This window comes from Mizuhopecten yessoensis, unplaced genomic scaffold (genome assembly GCF_002113885.1).
Source record: "Mizuhopecten yessoensis strain PY_sf001 unplaced genomic scaffold, ASM211388v2 scaffold4123, whole genome shotgun sequence".
Lineage (NCBI taxonomy): Eukaryota > Metazoa > Mollusca > Bivalvia > Pectinida > Pectinidae > Mizuhopecten > Mizuhopecten yessoensis.
The window spans coordinates 1200306-1216292 of NW_018405387.1; the positions used below are offsets into that span (position 1 = coordinate 1200306).

A 15987-nucleotide genomic window follows, 5' to 3' on the forward strand; every position below is an offset into this window, starting at 1 on the left:
TTCATATTCTGCTTTATTTAGAAGATCTGCTACCTGAACACCAGCTCAAACTCAAAAAAGTAAGTGTCTGAAATGTTTTATATTGAAAAAAGTGTGTGATGAACACTAAGAATTCATGTATTTAAAAGTAAAAAATATAATTATAGATTTTGTAATGACTTGTAGAATACGCACAGTAATTATATATAGTAGTACTGATATTTATTTGGTGAGCGCTAAATATAGAAGAGGCCAAGGTACTGCCGTGGGTAAGTTAGGTAACTTCTAAAGTACTGGTCAAGGCTTAGAATAAATCAATAATGTCCACGTGCATAGCATCACCTCACCACCATGTTGACCAATGGTCGCGTAAGCTAATGTTAGCACCTATAAATACTGGGATGATGTATAACAGAAGCACGCACTACTATTGAGGAGAGTTACGTTTTATTAGGAGTAGGATACATGTAGTTTAGCTAGTTTAGAGTTTTAGTGCGTTAGAATAGAGACTGAAAGTGGATGTTGTGTGAAAGGACTATGAAGGAAACATATGGATTATGGGAGATAAATGAACGTGTTGTGAACCGTGTATGGATTACTGTGAACTTTATATGCTGGAGTTAATAAATATGTGAACGTTATTTCTTGTGTCTGTTCTCTATCGCACCACAATTCCATCCCAAGACATACACGACGCCGCCTATCTTAGGAGTGAGCGTTACAGATTTTTATCATGTGTGTATATAAAATAGCTTATGCAAATAAATATATAAATAAATACATCTTAGAAAACTTTATTAAAGATGAAGCAACTATAGCGATTGAGAGTCTTGCAACAGAAAAAATATAGATTCCTAACTCGCTGCATTCATTTCATATCAAAATAATGGAAGCTCATGTGAAGACCTTTTTTGTAAAGGCAGTATTAACCTTTCTGTGACAGTTCGAGATCTGTAAGAGTCAGATGAGTGAGGTTCACCCTGGAGAGAGCATCTTCCTTGGTCGGAGGTACCAGTGCCTGTTTAATGCTGACGTATCCCTCCAGTCATGCGGCTTTGTACCAGGAACTACCTACATTGACAAACATCTCATCACTGTTCAACCAGGTAACAACATATACAAAACTTGACATTTCATCCTTTTAATTTGCTGCCTGAGATACAACCTTCCAGGACTGGATTACCACACGTTCTTGGTCAATGTAAATTACTAAAATTTTAAATATAAAAATAAACTTTATTTATTTTACAACGGACATGTAACAAGTTATTTCAACTTATATTAATCACTCATTTTCGCCCGGATGCTCCTGTTTTAGACATACTATTGTATGTGTTACTGTCTAAAGTTGAATACACATGAACTCTGTTTTAGATGTACTATTTGTATTTGTTTATAAGTGACTATACAAACACCTGTTTTAGATGTACTGTTTGTATTTGTTTATAAGTGACTTTACAAACACCTGTTTTAGATGTACTATTTGTTTATAAGTGACTATACAGACACCTGTTTTAGATGTACTATTTGTATTTGTTTATAAGTGACTATACAGACACCTGTTTTAGATGTACTATTTGTATTTGTTTATAAGTGACTATACAAACACCTGTTTTAGATGTACTATTTGTATTTGTTTATAAGTGACTATACAAACACCTGTTTTAGATGTACTATTTGTATTTGTTTATAAGTGACTATACAAACACCTGTTTTAGATGTACTATTTGTATTTGTTTATAAGTGACTATACAAACACCTGTTTTAGATGTACTATTTGTATTTGTTTATAAGTGACTATACAAACACCTGTTTTAGATGTACTATTTGTATTTGTTTATAAGTGACTATACAAACACCTGTTTTAGATGTACTATTTGTATTTGTTTATAAGTGACTATACAAACACCTGTTTTAGATGTACTATTTGTATTTGTTTATAAGTGACTATACAAACACCTGTTTTAGATGTACTATTTGTATTTGTTTATAAGTGACTATACAAACACCTGTTTTAGATGTACTATTTGTATTTGTTTATAAGTGACTATACAAACACCTGTTTTAGATGTACTATTTGTATTTGTTTATAAGTGACTATACAAACACCTGTTTTAGATGTACTATTTGTATTTGTTTATAAGTGACTATACAAACACCTGTTTTAGATGTACTATTTGTATTTGTTTATAAGTGACTATACAAACACCTGTTTTAGATGTACTATTTGTATTTGTTTATAAGTGACTATACAAACACCTGTTTTAGATGTACTATTTGTATTTGTTTATAAGTGACTATACAAACACCTGTTTTAGATGTACTATTTGTATTTGTTTATAAGTGACTATACAAACACCTGTTTTAGATGTACTATTTGTATTTGTTTATAAGTGACTATACAAACACCTGTTTTAGATGTACTATTTGTATTTGTTTATAAGTGACTATACAAACACCTGTTTTAGATGTACTATTTGTATTTGTTTATAAGTGACTATACAAACACCTGTTTTAGATGTACTATTTGTATTTGTTTATAAGTGACTATACAAACACCTGTTTTAGATGTACTATTTGTATTTGTTTATAAGTGACTATACAAACACCTGTTTTAGATGTACTATTTGTATTTGTTTATAAGTGACTATACAAACACCTGTTTTAGATGTACTATTTGTATTTGTTTATAAGTGACTATACAAACACCTGTTTTAGATGTACTATTTGTATTTGTTTATAAGTGACTATACAAACACCTGTTTTAGATGTACTATTTGTATTTGTTTATAAGTGACTATACAAACACCTGTTTTAGATGTACTATTTGTATTTGTTTATAAGTGACTATACAAACACCTGTTTTAGATGTACTATTTGTATTTGTTTATAAGTGACTATACAAACACCTGTTTTAGATGTACTATTTGTATTTGTTTATAAGTGACTATACAAACACCTGTTTTAGATGTACTATTTGTATTTGTTTATAAGTGACTATACAAACACCTGTTTTAGATGTACTATTTGTATTTGTTTATAAGTGACTATACAAACACCTGTTTTAGATGTACTATTTGTATTTGTTTATAAGTGACTATACAAACACCTGTTTTAGATGTACTATTTGTATTTGTTTATAAGTGACTATACAAACACCTGTTTTAGATGTACTATTTGTATTTGTTTATAAGTGACTATACAAACACCTGTTTTAGATGTACTATTTGTATTTGTTTATAAGTGACTATACAAACACCTGTTTTAGATGTACTATTTGTATTTGTTTATAAGTGACTATACAAACACCTGTTTTAGATGTACTATTTGTATTTGTTTATAAGTGACTATACAAACACCTGTTTTAGATGTACTATTTGTATTTGTTTATAAGTGACTATACAAACACCTGTTTTAGATGTACTATTTGTATTTGTTTATAAGTGACTATACAAACACCTGTTTTAGATGTACTATTTGTATTTGTTTATAAGTGACTATACAAACACCTGTTTTAGATGTACTATTTGTATTTGTTTATAAGTGACTATACAAACACCTGTTTTAGATGTACTATTTGTATTTGTTTATAAGTGACTATACAAACACCTGTTTTAGATGTACTATTTGTATTTGTTTATAAGTGACTATACAAACACCTGTTTTAGATGTACTATTTGTATTTGTTTATAAGTGACTATACAAACACCTGTTTTAGATGTACTATTTGTATTTGTTTATAAGTGACTATACAAACACCTGTTTTAGATGTACTATTTGTATTTGTTTATAAGTGACTATACAAACACCTGTTTTAGATGTACTATTTGTATTTGTTTATAAGTGACTATACAAACACCTGTTTTAGATGTACTATTTGTATTTGTTTATAAGTGACTATACAAACACCTGTTTTAGATGTACTATTTGTATTTGTTTATAAGTGACTATACAAACACCTGTTTTAGATGTACTATTTGTATTTGTTTATAAGTGACTATACAAACACCTGTTTTAGATGTACTATTTGTATTTGTTTATAAGTGACTATACAAACACCTGTTTTAGATGTACTATTTGTATTTGTTTATAAGTGACTATACAAACACCTGTTTTAGATGTACTATTTGTATTTGTTTATAAGTGACTATACAAACACCTGTTTTAGATGTACTATTTGTATTTGTTTATAAGTGACTATACAAACACCTGTTTTAGATGTACTATTTGTATTTGTTTATAAGTGACTATACAAACACCTGTTTTAGATGTACTATTTGTATTTGTTTATAAGTGACTATACAAACACCTGTTTTAGATGTACTATTTGTATTTGTTTATAAGTGACTATACAAACACCTGTTTTAGATGTACTATTTGTATTTGTTTATAAGTGACTATACAAACACCTGTTTTAGATGTACTATTTGTATTTGTTTATAAGTGACTATACAAACACCTGTTTTAGATGTACTATTTGTATTTGTTTATAAGTGACTATACAAACACCTGTTTTAGATGTACTATTTGTATTTGTTTATAAGTGACTATACAAACACCTGTTTTAGATGTACTATTTGTATTTGTTTATAAGTGACTATACAAACACCTGTTTTAGATGTACTATTTGTATTTGTTTATAAGTGACTATACAAACACCTGTTTTAGATGTACTATTTGTATTTGTTTATAAGTGACTATACAAACACCTGTTTTAGATGTACTATTTGTATTTGTTTATAAGTGACTATACAAACACCTGTTTTAGATGTACTATTTGTATTTGTTTATAAGTGACTATACAAACACCTGTTTTAGATGTACTATTTGTATTTGTTTATAAGTGACTATACAAACACCTGTTTTAGATGTACTATTTGTATTTGTTTATAAGTGACTATACAAACACCTGTTTTAGATGTACTATTTGTATTTGTTTATAAGTGACTATACAAACACCTGTTTTAGATGTACTATTTGTATTTGTTTATAAGTGACTATACAAACACCTGTTTTAGATGTACTATTTGTATTTGTTTATAAGTGACTATACAAACACCTGTTTTAGATGTACTATTTGTATTTGTTTATAAGTGACTATACAAACACCTGTTTTAGATGTACTATTTGTATTTGTTTATAAGTGACTATACAAACACCTGTTTTAGATGTACTATTTGTATTTGTTTATAAGTGACTATACAAACACCTGTTTTAGATGTACTATTTGTATTTGTTTATAAGTGACTATACAAACACCTGTTTTAGATGTACTATTTGTATTTGTTTATAAGTGACTATACAAACACCTGTTTTAGATGTACTATTTGTATTTGTTTATAAGTGACTATACAAACACCTGTTTTAGATGTACTATTTGTATTTGTTTATAAGTGACTATACAAACACCTGTTTTAGATGTACTATTTGTATTTGTTTATAAGTGACTATACAAACACCTGTTTTAGATGTACTATTTGTATTTGTTTATAAGTGACTATACAAACACCTGTTTTAGATGTACTATTTGTATTTGTTTATAAGTGACTATACAAACACCTGTTTTAGATGTACTATTTGTATTTGTTTATAAGTGACTATACAAACACCTGTTTTAGATGTACTATTTGTATTTGTTTATAAGTGACTATACAAACACCTGTTTTAGATGTACTATTTGTATTTGTTTATAAGTGACTATACAAACACCTGTTTTAGATGTACTATTTGTATTTGTTTATAAGTGACTATACAAACACCTGTTTTAGATGTACTATTTGTATTTGTTTATAAGTGACTATACAAACACCTGTTTTAGATGTACTATTTGTATTTGTTTATAAGTGACTATACAAACACCTGTTTTAGATGTACTATTTGTATTTGTTTATAAGTGACTATACAAACACCTGTTTTAGATGTACTATTTGTATTTGTTTTTGTTTGTAGGTGACTACATAACACTCCTAACCTCTGACATTATGCTGATGTGTTTTGATGCGATCTCCTGTCAGGATGCTGTGCTGCGGTGGCTGTTATTGATCAGTAAGTTACCATATATATGTAACTCAGTGTCTTGCAATTTGCAGTTCAATTTTGTGCTAGAATTGTTGAATACCAGCTGTGACCACCGAAATGGCAGCACAGGCTGTATGCTCCCCAGGGAGTTGAGAAATATATTGGCTATTTGCAAAGGCCCTATAACCACAGATAATAATTTATTAACTAGTCGACCTACAAACTAGGTTGTGATAAAGCGGTATATAAGAACCTTGAATTATTATTATTATAAGTATGTTAATTGAAGTTTGTAGGTTTTGTCCTGATACATTTTGTAGGCAAGTTTTTTTCCAGACAGTGTTGGATCATCACACTAAATGCGCAGTTGTCTATTATGAGGTTAAGGCATTTATACTGAGTGTGAGCAATGTGCTGGAACATATTTTCATATGTTAGGGGCCAAAAACAGCTTAATTGGACTTGGTTAAAGTTTTGGGCTAAGGTTGAGTCAAGTTTAAGTTTTGGGCATTTTTTTTGGTGAAGTGTTAGACAACAACCATCAATAGGCTGTTGTCGATTATAAGGTTGAAGTATTTATATGGAGTGTAAGCACTGTGCTGAACCATATATTCATATTTAAGGGGCCAAAAACAGCTTAATTGGACTTTGTAAAATTTTTGAGGCTTGAGGTTAAAGTTTTTGGGCAATTTTGTTTGTTTGTTGGATCACCACCATCAATAGGCTATTGTCTATTATAAGGTTGAAGTATCTATATGGAGTGTTAGCAGTGTTTTGGACCATATTTTTAGCCCACCATCATCTGATGGTGGGCTATTCAAATTGCCATTCATCCATTGTCTGTCGTCCGTCTGTCATCCATCGTCCGTCTTTAAACAATTCTTTTTATCGCTATTTCTCTGAAAGTACTGAAGGGATCTTTCTAAAATTTAAAATATGAAGGTTCCCCTTGGTCCCTAGTTGACCATGTTTACTTTTGAGACTGATCAAGTAAACAAAATGGCCGACAGGCAGCCATCTTGGATTTTAACAGTGGAGGTTTGTTATCGGTATCTCTCAAGGAGTACTTGAGGGATCCCCTATGTCCCTATTTGTGTATGTTCCCTTTTGAGACTGATGGGATAAACAAAATGGCCGTCACGCGTGATTAAAAATGAAAATAATCATAATACTAACAGGATTTATCTTAATAAAGAATAGAAGTATGAATTGACTGGAAACGAGTTATTTTTAAACTTATTATATTTAATACATGACTGCAACATGCATATTTTCTGTATGAGTCATAATTTAACATCTGTTAAGGGTGGTCGGGTGGTGCAGTGGATAGCGCACTTGCCTTTCACCAAGGCGACCGGGGTTCGATTCCCCGATAGGACGTGAAAAGGTTGGGTCACCTGCCCGACCATGTGGGTATCTCTGGTTACTCTGGTTTCCTCCCACACTAAGACCCCCCACATGCTAACATCCGGGCCAACAAGAGTGATTAATATAAGTTGACATAACTTATTTCATAATTGTTGTTAAATAAATAAAGTTTATATATCATCTATCCTCAAATAGTATACTGCAAAAGGAGGTGCATTGGAGATTTAAGAACAAATTCAAATTCAAGTTGCTTTATTCAGGAAAACTCCAAAAGGAACATGTGAAATGCGATGCATAAAAAGCTAAGCAAGATATTAAAGGACAAGTAAACTTGTTATTAATTTGAAAAATACCAGAAAACTTTGGCATTCTGTAAGAGCCATATAGTTAATGTCTGTGGGATAGGGGGAGACAACTGTAAGTTAAACTTCTATATAGAGGCTTTAAGGCTCCCTGTCCTACTGCACAGTGGGGTTTTGGTCTCGCTGCCACAAAGTAGCGGAAGCGAGACTAAGGTGTTGCTTTTCCAGGGGCGTGGGGGTGTCAACATTAAGTTTTTGCTTTTAAGTTAGTTTCACTTGAAGTATTAGTGCTAGACCAAGCAAACTTGGACCCTAGATGCATCTTAGGTAGTACATCTCAACCCATGCGTCAAATGCTGGATGCGGCCTATAGCTACCTTTCATGGTTCATTGACTTTGTCAGCATCTCCATCAACATTAAGTTTTTGCATGTAGGTTAGTTTCTCTGAAACTATAAGTGCTAGACCAACCAAACCTAACATGTGCATTGATGGTCAAAGCGGGGCACAGGCCAGACATATCAATCCGAATGGCTTGTTCCTATAGACAGTAACCTCCCCTTAACTTCTGTTTGGATATAACTGTTGCACAGTTGGGCCTGTACATTTTTGTTGCTAGCTTTACAGGTAGCTCAGTCAGTTAGAGCGATAATAAAACAGGTTCTGGTCCAGGGTTGGAATCCCAGTCTATCCTAACTTATTGTTTTACATTCAGAACACTATAATAATTGTTGTTATATTTTGTTTATTTTCATCTTCATTATTTTTTCATAAAAGTCCCAGAAATTATGTTTTTCTTTTTAGAAATGATATATCAAAGTTAAAGTCATGCGCGAAAAACAGTTTCCAATTCTTGATAACAGTATTTGACAGTGGTACAAGGATCCTGAACAGTTGGAAAAACTGTCAACATGTCTAATTATTAAGTTAAAACATTCTAACGTGTGTTAATTTGCTTTAACAGTGTCGGTGCATGCTAGCCACCTTCTGATAAACTGCTGCTACAAGACTATCCAGGAACACCTTTACTCGTGCCAGCATTTCACCTGTAAGACTAAGTATACCTGGTCTCCTGCAGTGACAGATATACTCTCCATACTATGTAACTATGGTAAGAGTTCAAACATCTTTTCTCTTTGTGGTCTGACTTCCTGTCCATTCCAGGTTACCTTTTGATAGTACAATAGATTCTGTTGATGAGTTACAAAGTAACGGGGGCTGCGGTGTCCGAGTGGTTAAAGTGTCTACCGTCTATAATCACTATAGCCCTTCACCGCTGGGTCGCGGATGCAAGGCGTAATTGGGGTAGTTTGGTTTGGTTTAATATTGTTTAACGTCCTATCAACAGCTATGGTCATTTAAGGACCGAATTGGGGAATTCACCAGGTACTGGCCATGGCCACAGGTCAGACATTTTTCTCCTGGCTTTCCAGTTTTCCTTCACCACCAAAAAAACTGGCACATCCTAAAATGACCATAGCTGTTTAAGGTAATAGGATTGTGTCACCATTTCTCAGTAGAATTTCTTCAAATTTTGTAGTTATATTGCTTTGAAGTAATGAAAAATTTTCTGCTACAAAAAAAAATAGGTTGTCAGAAATTTAAGGATTTTAAATGGAAATTTATGTAAAAAGGAGTGAATTTTGAAAAAAAATGAAAGACATATTAAATTTAATATTAAACATTAGAATATGCGGAAATTATGATATTGTCTCCCTTCCCTACATTGGATTTTCAACTAGGGATGAACTTCCTATTTCCGTTTCTCAATACACTCCTATATATGACCTTAATTAAGGACATAAAACAGAAAAAAACCAAACAGAGAAAGTACCGGAAATCATTTCTATAAGTTACTGAGTTACTTTGTAAAATGTTTGTAACAATATCAAAATATTTTAGCCTAAAAAGTTCAAAGTAGGTTGACATGCAGACATTAGCTACTTGTAAAAGTTCAACTATGTGGTTTAAATTCATTCATTCAGCCATTTTTTTTTATTCCAATATTTTAAATGTATTTATTTCCTTTTCATTAGGAGCAGATCCAAACAAATTATTGCCGAAGTCTTTGATGCCAAATACTGAATCTATCCGGTGAGTTTAAGCTGTGGAGTGTAAGTTTGCTATTTGAAATTTTTCATTTTGACACATACGGAATAAATTAACCTGATTCAATAGTCCAGAAATCTGATTTCACTAAGAATCATATCATGAAACTGATACTCAAATAAGGACGTTTTGCTACATTTATAGAGATTATTTTTTTTCGGAACCTGAACTGTTCAGGACTTTCATAAACTTTGGTATTATATATTGTTTATGTTATTTTCTATCTCAGAAAATCTCTGTTTCAACAACAAAACATGGAGATTCAGCCAGCTGCTGGGAAATACAACAGGGAAAATTTCCGCCTTGTCCTTACTTCCCTAGCCATGGCATTTCAAATCAGGTAAGCAGTTGGTCTTGTCCGAATTAGAATCATCATGGCTATTATATGTTTGCTAAGTCAAAAAATCTAGACCATTGATGGCTTACTGTCTAAGTGATTTAAAAAAAAGACTGCCTTGAATTAAGTCATGTTTCGAAAATAGGCCTGGGATTGTGTATGAAAAATGAAAATATGCCACAGCTTATTATCAAGATTTTAAGGTTCACTTTGTATGTGACAAATGTTAGCTATATTTAGTTAGAAGCATCCTGAGGTGGTATACTGATGATTAAAAAATGAACTGAATGGCTGACCCCCTAGGGGACTGAGGGGTAGGGTATACGTAAAAGTGGGGAAATAACTTGTCTGTCTCTTACTTTAGGCCTAAGTACACAGCTGTCCAGATCACACAGATGGTGGTCATGCTATGTAAGGCAGCTCTCGATAAATCTCTCAACAAGTAAGTGCTGTGTTATGCAAAGGATTCAATATTTTTTATTAACAAACTAAAATTTATGTTGGAAACAAATTCAAAATGTGCTTTATGTATATTTAAAAGTCTTAAGTAAATTTAAAAATACATCAAATGTAATGTAAGGAGAAAAATGCTTATGACTGGTAGTTTGAAGGTTACCCGTAGACTATTTCTGAAAGTCTGTGCTATTAAAGTGTAGATGTAGACTTTGGGGTAGAATTTACAGGGGATACTTGTAGTAATTGGGGAAATGAATGTTTGTAGTTATTTGGGAGGGGGTGCTTGGAGGTATGTTGAGGAATACTTGCAGTAATTGGGGAAATGGATATTTGTAGTTATTTGGGAGGGGATTCTTGGAGATATTTAGAGAGATATACTTGTAGTAATTGGGGAAATGGATACTTGTAGTAATTGGGGAAATGGATACTTGCAGTAATTGGGGAGGGAATGCTTGGAGTTACATGGAGTGATACTTGTAGTAATTGGGGAATGGATACTTGTAGTAGTTGGGGAAATGGATACTTGTAGTAATTTGGGAAATGGATACTTGTAGTAATTAGGGAGGGAATGCTTGGAGTTACGTGGAGGGATACTTGTAGTAATTGAGGAATGGATACTTGTAGTAATTGGGGAATGGCTACTTGTAGTAAGTGGGGAATGGATACTTGTAGTAGTTGGGGAAATGGATACTTGTAGTACTTAGGGAGGGAATGCTTGGAGTTACGTGGAGGGATACTTGTAGTAATTGAGGAATGGATACTTGTAGTAATTTGGGAATGGATACTTGTAGTAACTGAGGAATGGATACTTGTAGTAATTGGGGAATGGCTACTTGTAGTAATTGGGGAATGGATACTTGTAGTAATTGGGGAATGGATACTTGTAGTAATTGAGGAGGGGGTGCTTGGAGTTATGTGGAGAGATACTGGGGAGGGGTTTCTTGTATTTGTGGAGGAATGAAATACATGTAGTAATAGGGGATTGATACTGGGAGTAGGTAGGGAAGGGATGCTTGTAGTAATTGGGGAGAAGATTTGAAATGAACAGGTAAATATATAAATCAAAGTTAGGACTTTATTCTAAACATAGTTTATTGCCATACCCTGCAATGAGATTACGAATATTATTGAGACCCTTTCTCTTATTTAGGAGTTGTTTAACAATAAAAAGGGTTTACATTAGAATAAGGTGACTTTTGTATAGAAAAAAAAGAAATTTCTAGACTTTCAAGGAGTTGTGTTAAAGATTTATATTTGGGTAAACTGACAGGGAAGAAGAGTTAAAAAAGTTGTAGAGGAGAAGACATGCAGAAAGTTTGACATGTAGAGGGGTAGAATTAAAAAGAAAAACTCGGAACAGTGGTAAAGATATGGAAACTTTCATTGTTCAAAACTGCACATTTGAGTGTCTGCTTACATTGGTAGAATATCTATAAATTTGTGTTGTAGTTTTATGTTAACCCATGAGTTTGAGGTTGTGCTGGCTTCCCTGTTAAAGTTGTACACAGACGCAGACTGGACCTCACAGGTAACAACCATAATTACAAAGCTATTTTTATTTTCACATGTTTTGCCATGAAAAATACAACCACGAAAATGAATTGCCAATTAATCCATCCTTACATTTATTTAATTTTCTGCCATGGTCACTAGACCTGAAATCGGTGAAAAAATCTATCATGAAATGGACCATTTAAGCAAATCCAAGAAATATCAGGGACAGTAAAAAATATTTATATACAGTATCGGTTTCTAAAACATTTCAAAAACCAAAATTCTTAAGGTTGTGTGATAATAATCATGATTCCTTTTAAAAAAATGTCTTCAGTTGAAAAACCCAATGTCTTTTACTTCAGTCCCTAACTTTGTGTCGAGAGCTGTCCAGTTTAACGGAACACCATCATAACAAAGTTTACCTTGCACAGTTACTTCCCCCTACCACCAAAGGGAATTTTCTTCAGCGCCGTGTCAGCTTCCTGATGATACACCACCTCTTTAATCCAGAACAGAAAGTGTCTGATGATGTTGTCATGCATTTTCAGGTAAAATTCTGTCGGTCTGTGTGTATTAAAAGAGATGCTTTGAATACAAGCTAAACAAAGAAACAATAACTTCAATGAATTTGTGAGGTAAAGAAATAGTTTTATGACATCATTTTTTTTTTCTAAGATAATTTTTCTTTAATATATTTATGATTATGCCATATCAATAGATATTGAATTTCTCCAAGGACATCAATTGTTTTTATCCACTTTTGTTTCAATTTAAAAAAAATTTGTATCATCTTGCAGTTATTTCCTTACAATGATGTCAGATACAGTGAGTCAGATTAACAATAATTATTTAAACTATTCTACCCAAGATATAGACTTTATCTTCCTTTGATTAAATTTGTTGGCTTGAAAATTGGGTGTTACCAACTGCAAGGACTTGTTATCGGACTGTGATCTTTTGTTGCTGTAGCTGGGTCGTGTTCACAACGTTCTGCCCCGATTACAAGGACTGGCCGATGATGACATCTATCTGTTGGCAAGCTGTGTGAGTCTTCTAGACCTTTGTATAGGGAACGGGGTCATCAAGTCTGCAGAGAAGGTTAGTCACGTCAATGTTACCAAATGTATCATAAACAATATCAATTAAAAAAACAACTCAGTTTTGTATTCCTTTGCTTAATGTGAATACAATAATTTAAAGGTATACTATTTACAGATTTTCTGATAAAAAAATTCGGTTTGTCTGAGACTTTTAGCTTTACGAATCGGTGCATATGTTCGAAGTGAACTTTTGGAGAAGAACCGGCTTTCTTTGAAACCATTGAAGTTGAACTTTACACAGGCTACTTGTTTAACATTTCAATTATATGTCATCTGGGTTATTTTGTTTCTTTTTGTTATTTTAAGTGAAGCCATATCTCGACCATATCTTAATTTTACACTGTTAAATTTATGTTTATGAAAATTGAAGTGTACCTGCATCACCCACAAAAAGGTGTGCAGTGCACTTATAATTACAGATACCACCATAAAATTTGAAATGTAACTGCAACCCACAGGAGGTGTCAAAAAATAGCATAGATATGCATACTTACTAATCATTCAAAAAGATAAAGTGGTTTTAATTTTCGACACAGGATGACTTGGAGTACATTACAGAACAGATGAAGAAACTGACAGGTGAAGTGAGAGACAATGTCCAGATGTTAGACAAGACGAGAGTAAGTGTTCAGCTGCTACATCATTTCTCTATTACACGTAGCTGTCAAACCTCCCTCATAAGGAGGGAGACTCCCTCATTTTGAGCTGTCAAACCTCCCTCATAAGGAGGTAGACTCCCTCATTTTGAGCTGTCAAACCTCCCTCGTAAGGAGGGAGACTCCCTCATTTTGAGCTGTCAAACCTCCCTCGTAAGGAGGGAGACTCCCTCATTTTGAGCTGTCAAACCTCCCTCGTAAGGAGGGAGACTCCCTCATTTTGAGCTGTCAAACCTCCCTCGTAAGGAGGGAGACTCCCTCATTTTGAGCTGTCAAACCTCCCTCGTAAGGAGGGAGACTCCCTCATTTTGAGCTGTCAAACCTCCCTCGTAAGGAGGGAGACTCCCTCATTTTGAGCTGTCAAACCTCCCTCGTAAGGAGGGAGACTCCCTCATTTTGAGCTGTCAAACCTCCCTCGTAAGGAGGGAGACTCCCTCATTTTGAGCTGTCAAACCTCCCTCGTAAGGAGGGAGACTCCCTCATTTTGAGCTGTCAAACCTCCCTCGTAAGGAGGGAGACTCCCTCATTTTGAGCTGTCAAACCTCCCTCGTAAGGAGGGAGACTCCCTCATTTTGAGCTGTCAAACCTCCCTCGTAAGGAGGGAGACTCCCTCATTTTGAGCTGTCAAACCTCCCTCGTAAGGAGGGAGACTCCCTCATTTTGAGCTGTCAAACCTCCCTCGTAAGGAGGGAGACTCCCTCATTTTGAGCTGTCAAACCTCCCTCATAAGGAGGGAGACTCCCTCATTTTGAGCTGTCAAACCTCCCTCGTAAGGAGGGAGACTCCCTCATTTTGAGCTGTCAAACCTCCCTCGTAAGGAGGGAGACTCCCTCATTTTGAGCTGTCAAACCTCCCTCGTTAGGAGGGAGACTCCCTCATTTTGACCAAAATTTACCATTCTCCCCCGAAGCTCCCTCATTCAAGTCTAAACTCACACAAACTCAAAATCTACATCCTGTGGTCAAATGATCTCCTAGTTAATTACTGCAGGGTGTGTGTAATGAGAATAACAGGTGGGTCTGAATCAAATGAATGCTTTTTGGAGTTATTTTGAAACATAAAAAGGGAAGGATAAATCGAGCAAAGCAGTCTCAGTCGCCTGTCACACATTTTGTCCCTCATTGGAAATGTGGAATGAGGGAGATCGCCCTCATCAGAGGGAGGTTTCAGAGGCTGACACCTATGATTACAGCAATGTTACTATTGTCATATCCTTATATTCAAGTGTTCACATAGCCATTTGACCTACTAGCTTTATCATCCATTCTCTGGCCACAAGTCATTTGTGTTACTTGGCTATTTTGATATATTCCAGAATAGTATCTAGGAGAGACAGGAGGCACTTCTAATTTAACTATTATTGGACATTTTACAACTGTTGTCTACTGGGAAAACAAAAACTAAGTTTCTGAGAAATCATTCATAAAATCTCTATTAGTTGAGACATGTTATGAAGCAAAAGTATTTCCTTCTATTCAGAGAGGTTTGATATGTTCTTGCCTGGGCAATGTATAGTATTTAGTAAATGTAGGTTTTGTTGTTGGAAACATGGATATTTCTTATTCTGCTGCAGCTTTTTAAATTTTTCATTTGATTGATAAAAAAATGTCAGTTTGAAATGGGGAATAAATGATGCCCTATATGTATATACATCATGAATGACCAGTAGTAACTTGCTCAGGTCTGAGATATTTGTTAAAGGGGGCGTTACCAGTTAATAAAGCACTTCAGTCGTTTATGTTTTTCCGTTTCAGATAAAAGACATGATGATAAGAATAACAAGCAAGTGGACTTTAGTGCTCCGCAGTATTGGCAGCAAGCAGGTAAGACTAACATTTACTGCTGTACCGATATCTGTAAAACGTCTTTTTTTTCCTAAAATAATTTTTTGATGATATCATATGACAAAAACTTATAGTACTTCATAAATAAACATACGTACATGTAATGCTTAAGGACATGTGTAGGGAAATATTTTAATCCACGGTAGTTTTTGTCTCGCCGCCACGAATTGAAAGCGAGACTTTAGGTGTTGCATTTCCAGTGACGGCGGCATCAGCATTACGTTTTTGAGTTTAAGTTTACGTAATTGTGTTTAAGTTAGTATCACTGAAAATATAAGTGCTAGACCAACCAAACTTGGACAACCGTAGATGCATCTTAGGTAGT

General features: G+C 34.0%; 1 protein-coding gene across 3 annotated transcripts in view; it reads left to right on the forward strand.

The window, feature by feature from the left end:
• The window catches only part of LOC110448667 (SMC5-SMC6 complex localization factor protein 2-like), a 44171-nt gene that overhangs the window by 25044 nt on the left and 3140 nt on the right, over nt 1-15987 (forward strand). For all 3 annotated transcript variants that reach the window (XM_021495046.1, XM_021495044.1, XM_021495045.1), the window contains 12 exons: nt 22-59; nt 923-1085; nt 5929-6024; nt 8631-8777; nt 9703-9760; nt 10005-10115; nt 10477-10554; nt 12018-12096; nt 12425-12610; nt 13032-13160; nt 13699-13782; nt 15573-15641. In XM_021495046.1, the coding sequence (XP_021350721.1) occupies nt 22-59; nt 923-1085; nt 5929-6024; nt 8631-8777; nt 9703-9760; nt 10005-10115; nt 10477-10554; nt 12018-12096; nt 12425-12610; nt 13032-13160; nt 13699-13782; nt 15573-15641 (1238 nt within the window). The remainder of the gene's footprint in view (nt 1-21; nt 60-922; nt 1086-5928; nt 6025-8630; nt 8778-9702; nt 9761-10004; nt 10116-10476; nt 10555-12017; nt 12097-12424; nt 12611-13031; nt 13161-13698; nt 13783-15572; nt 15642-15987) is intronic.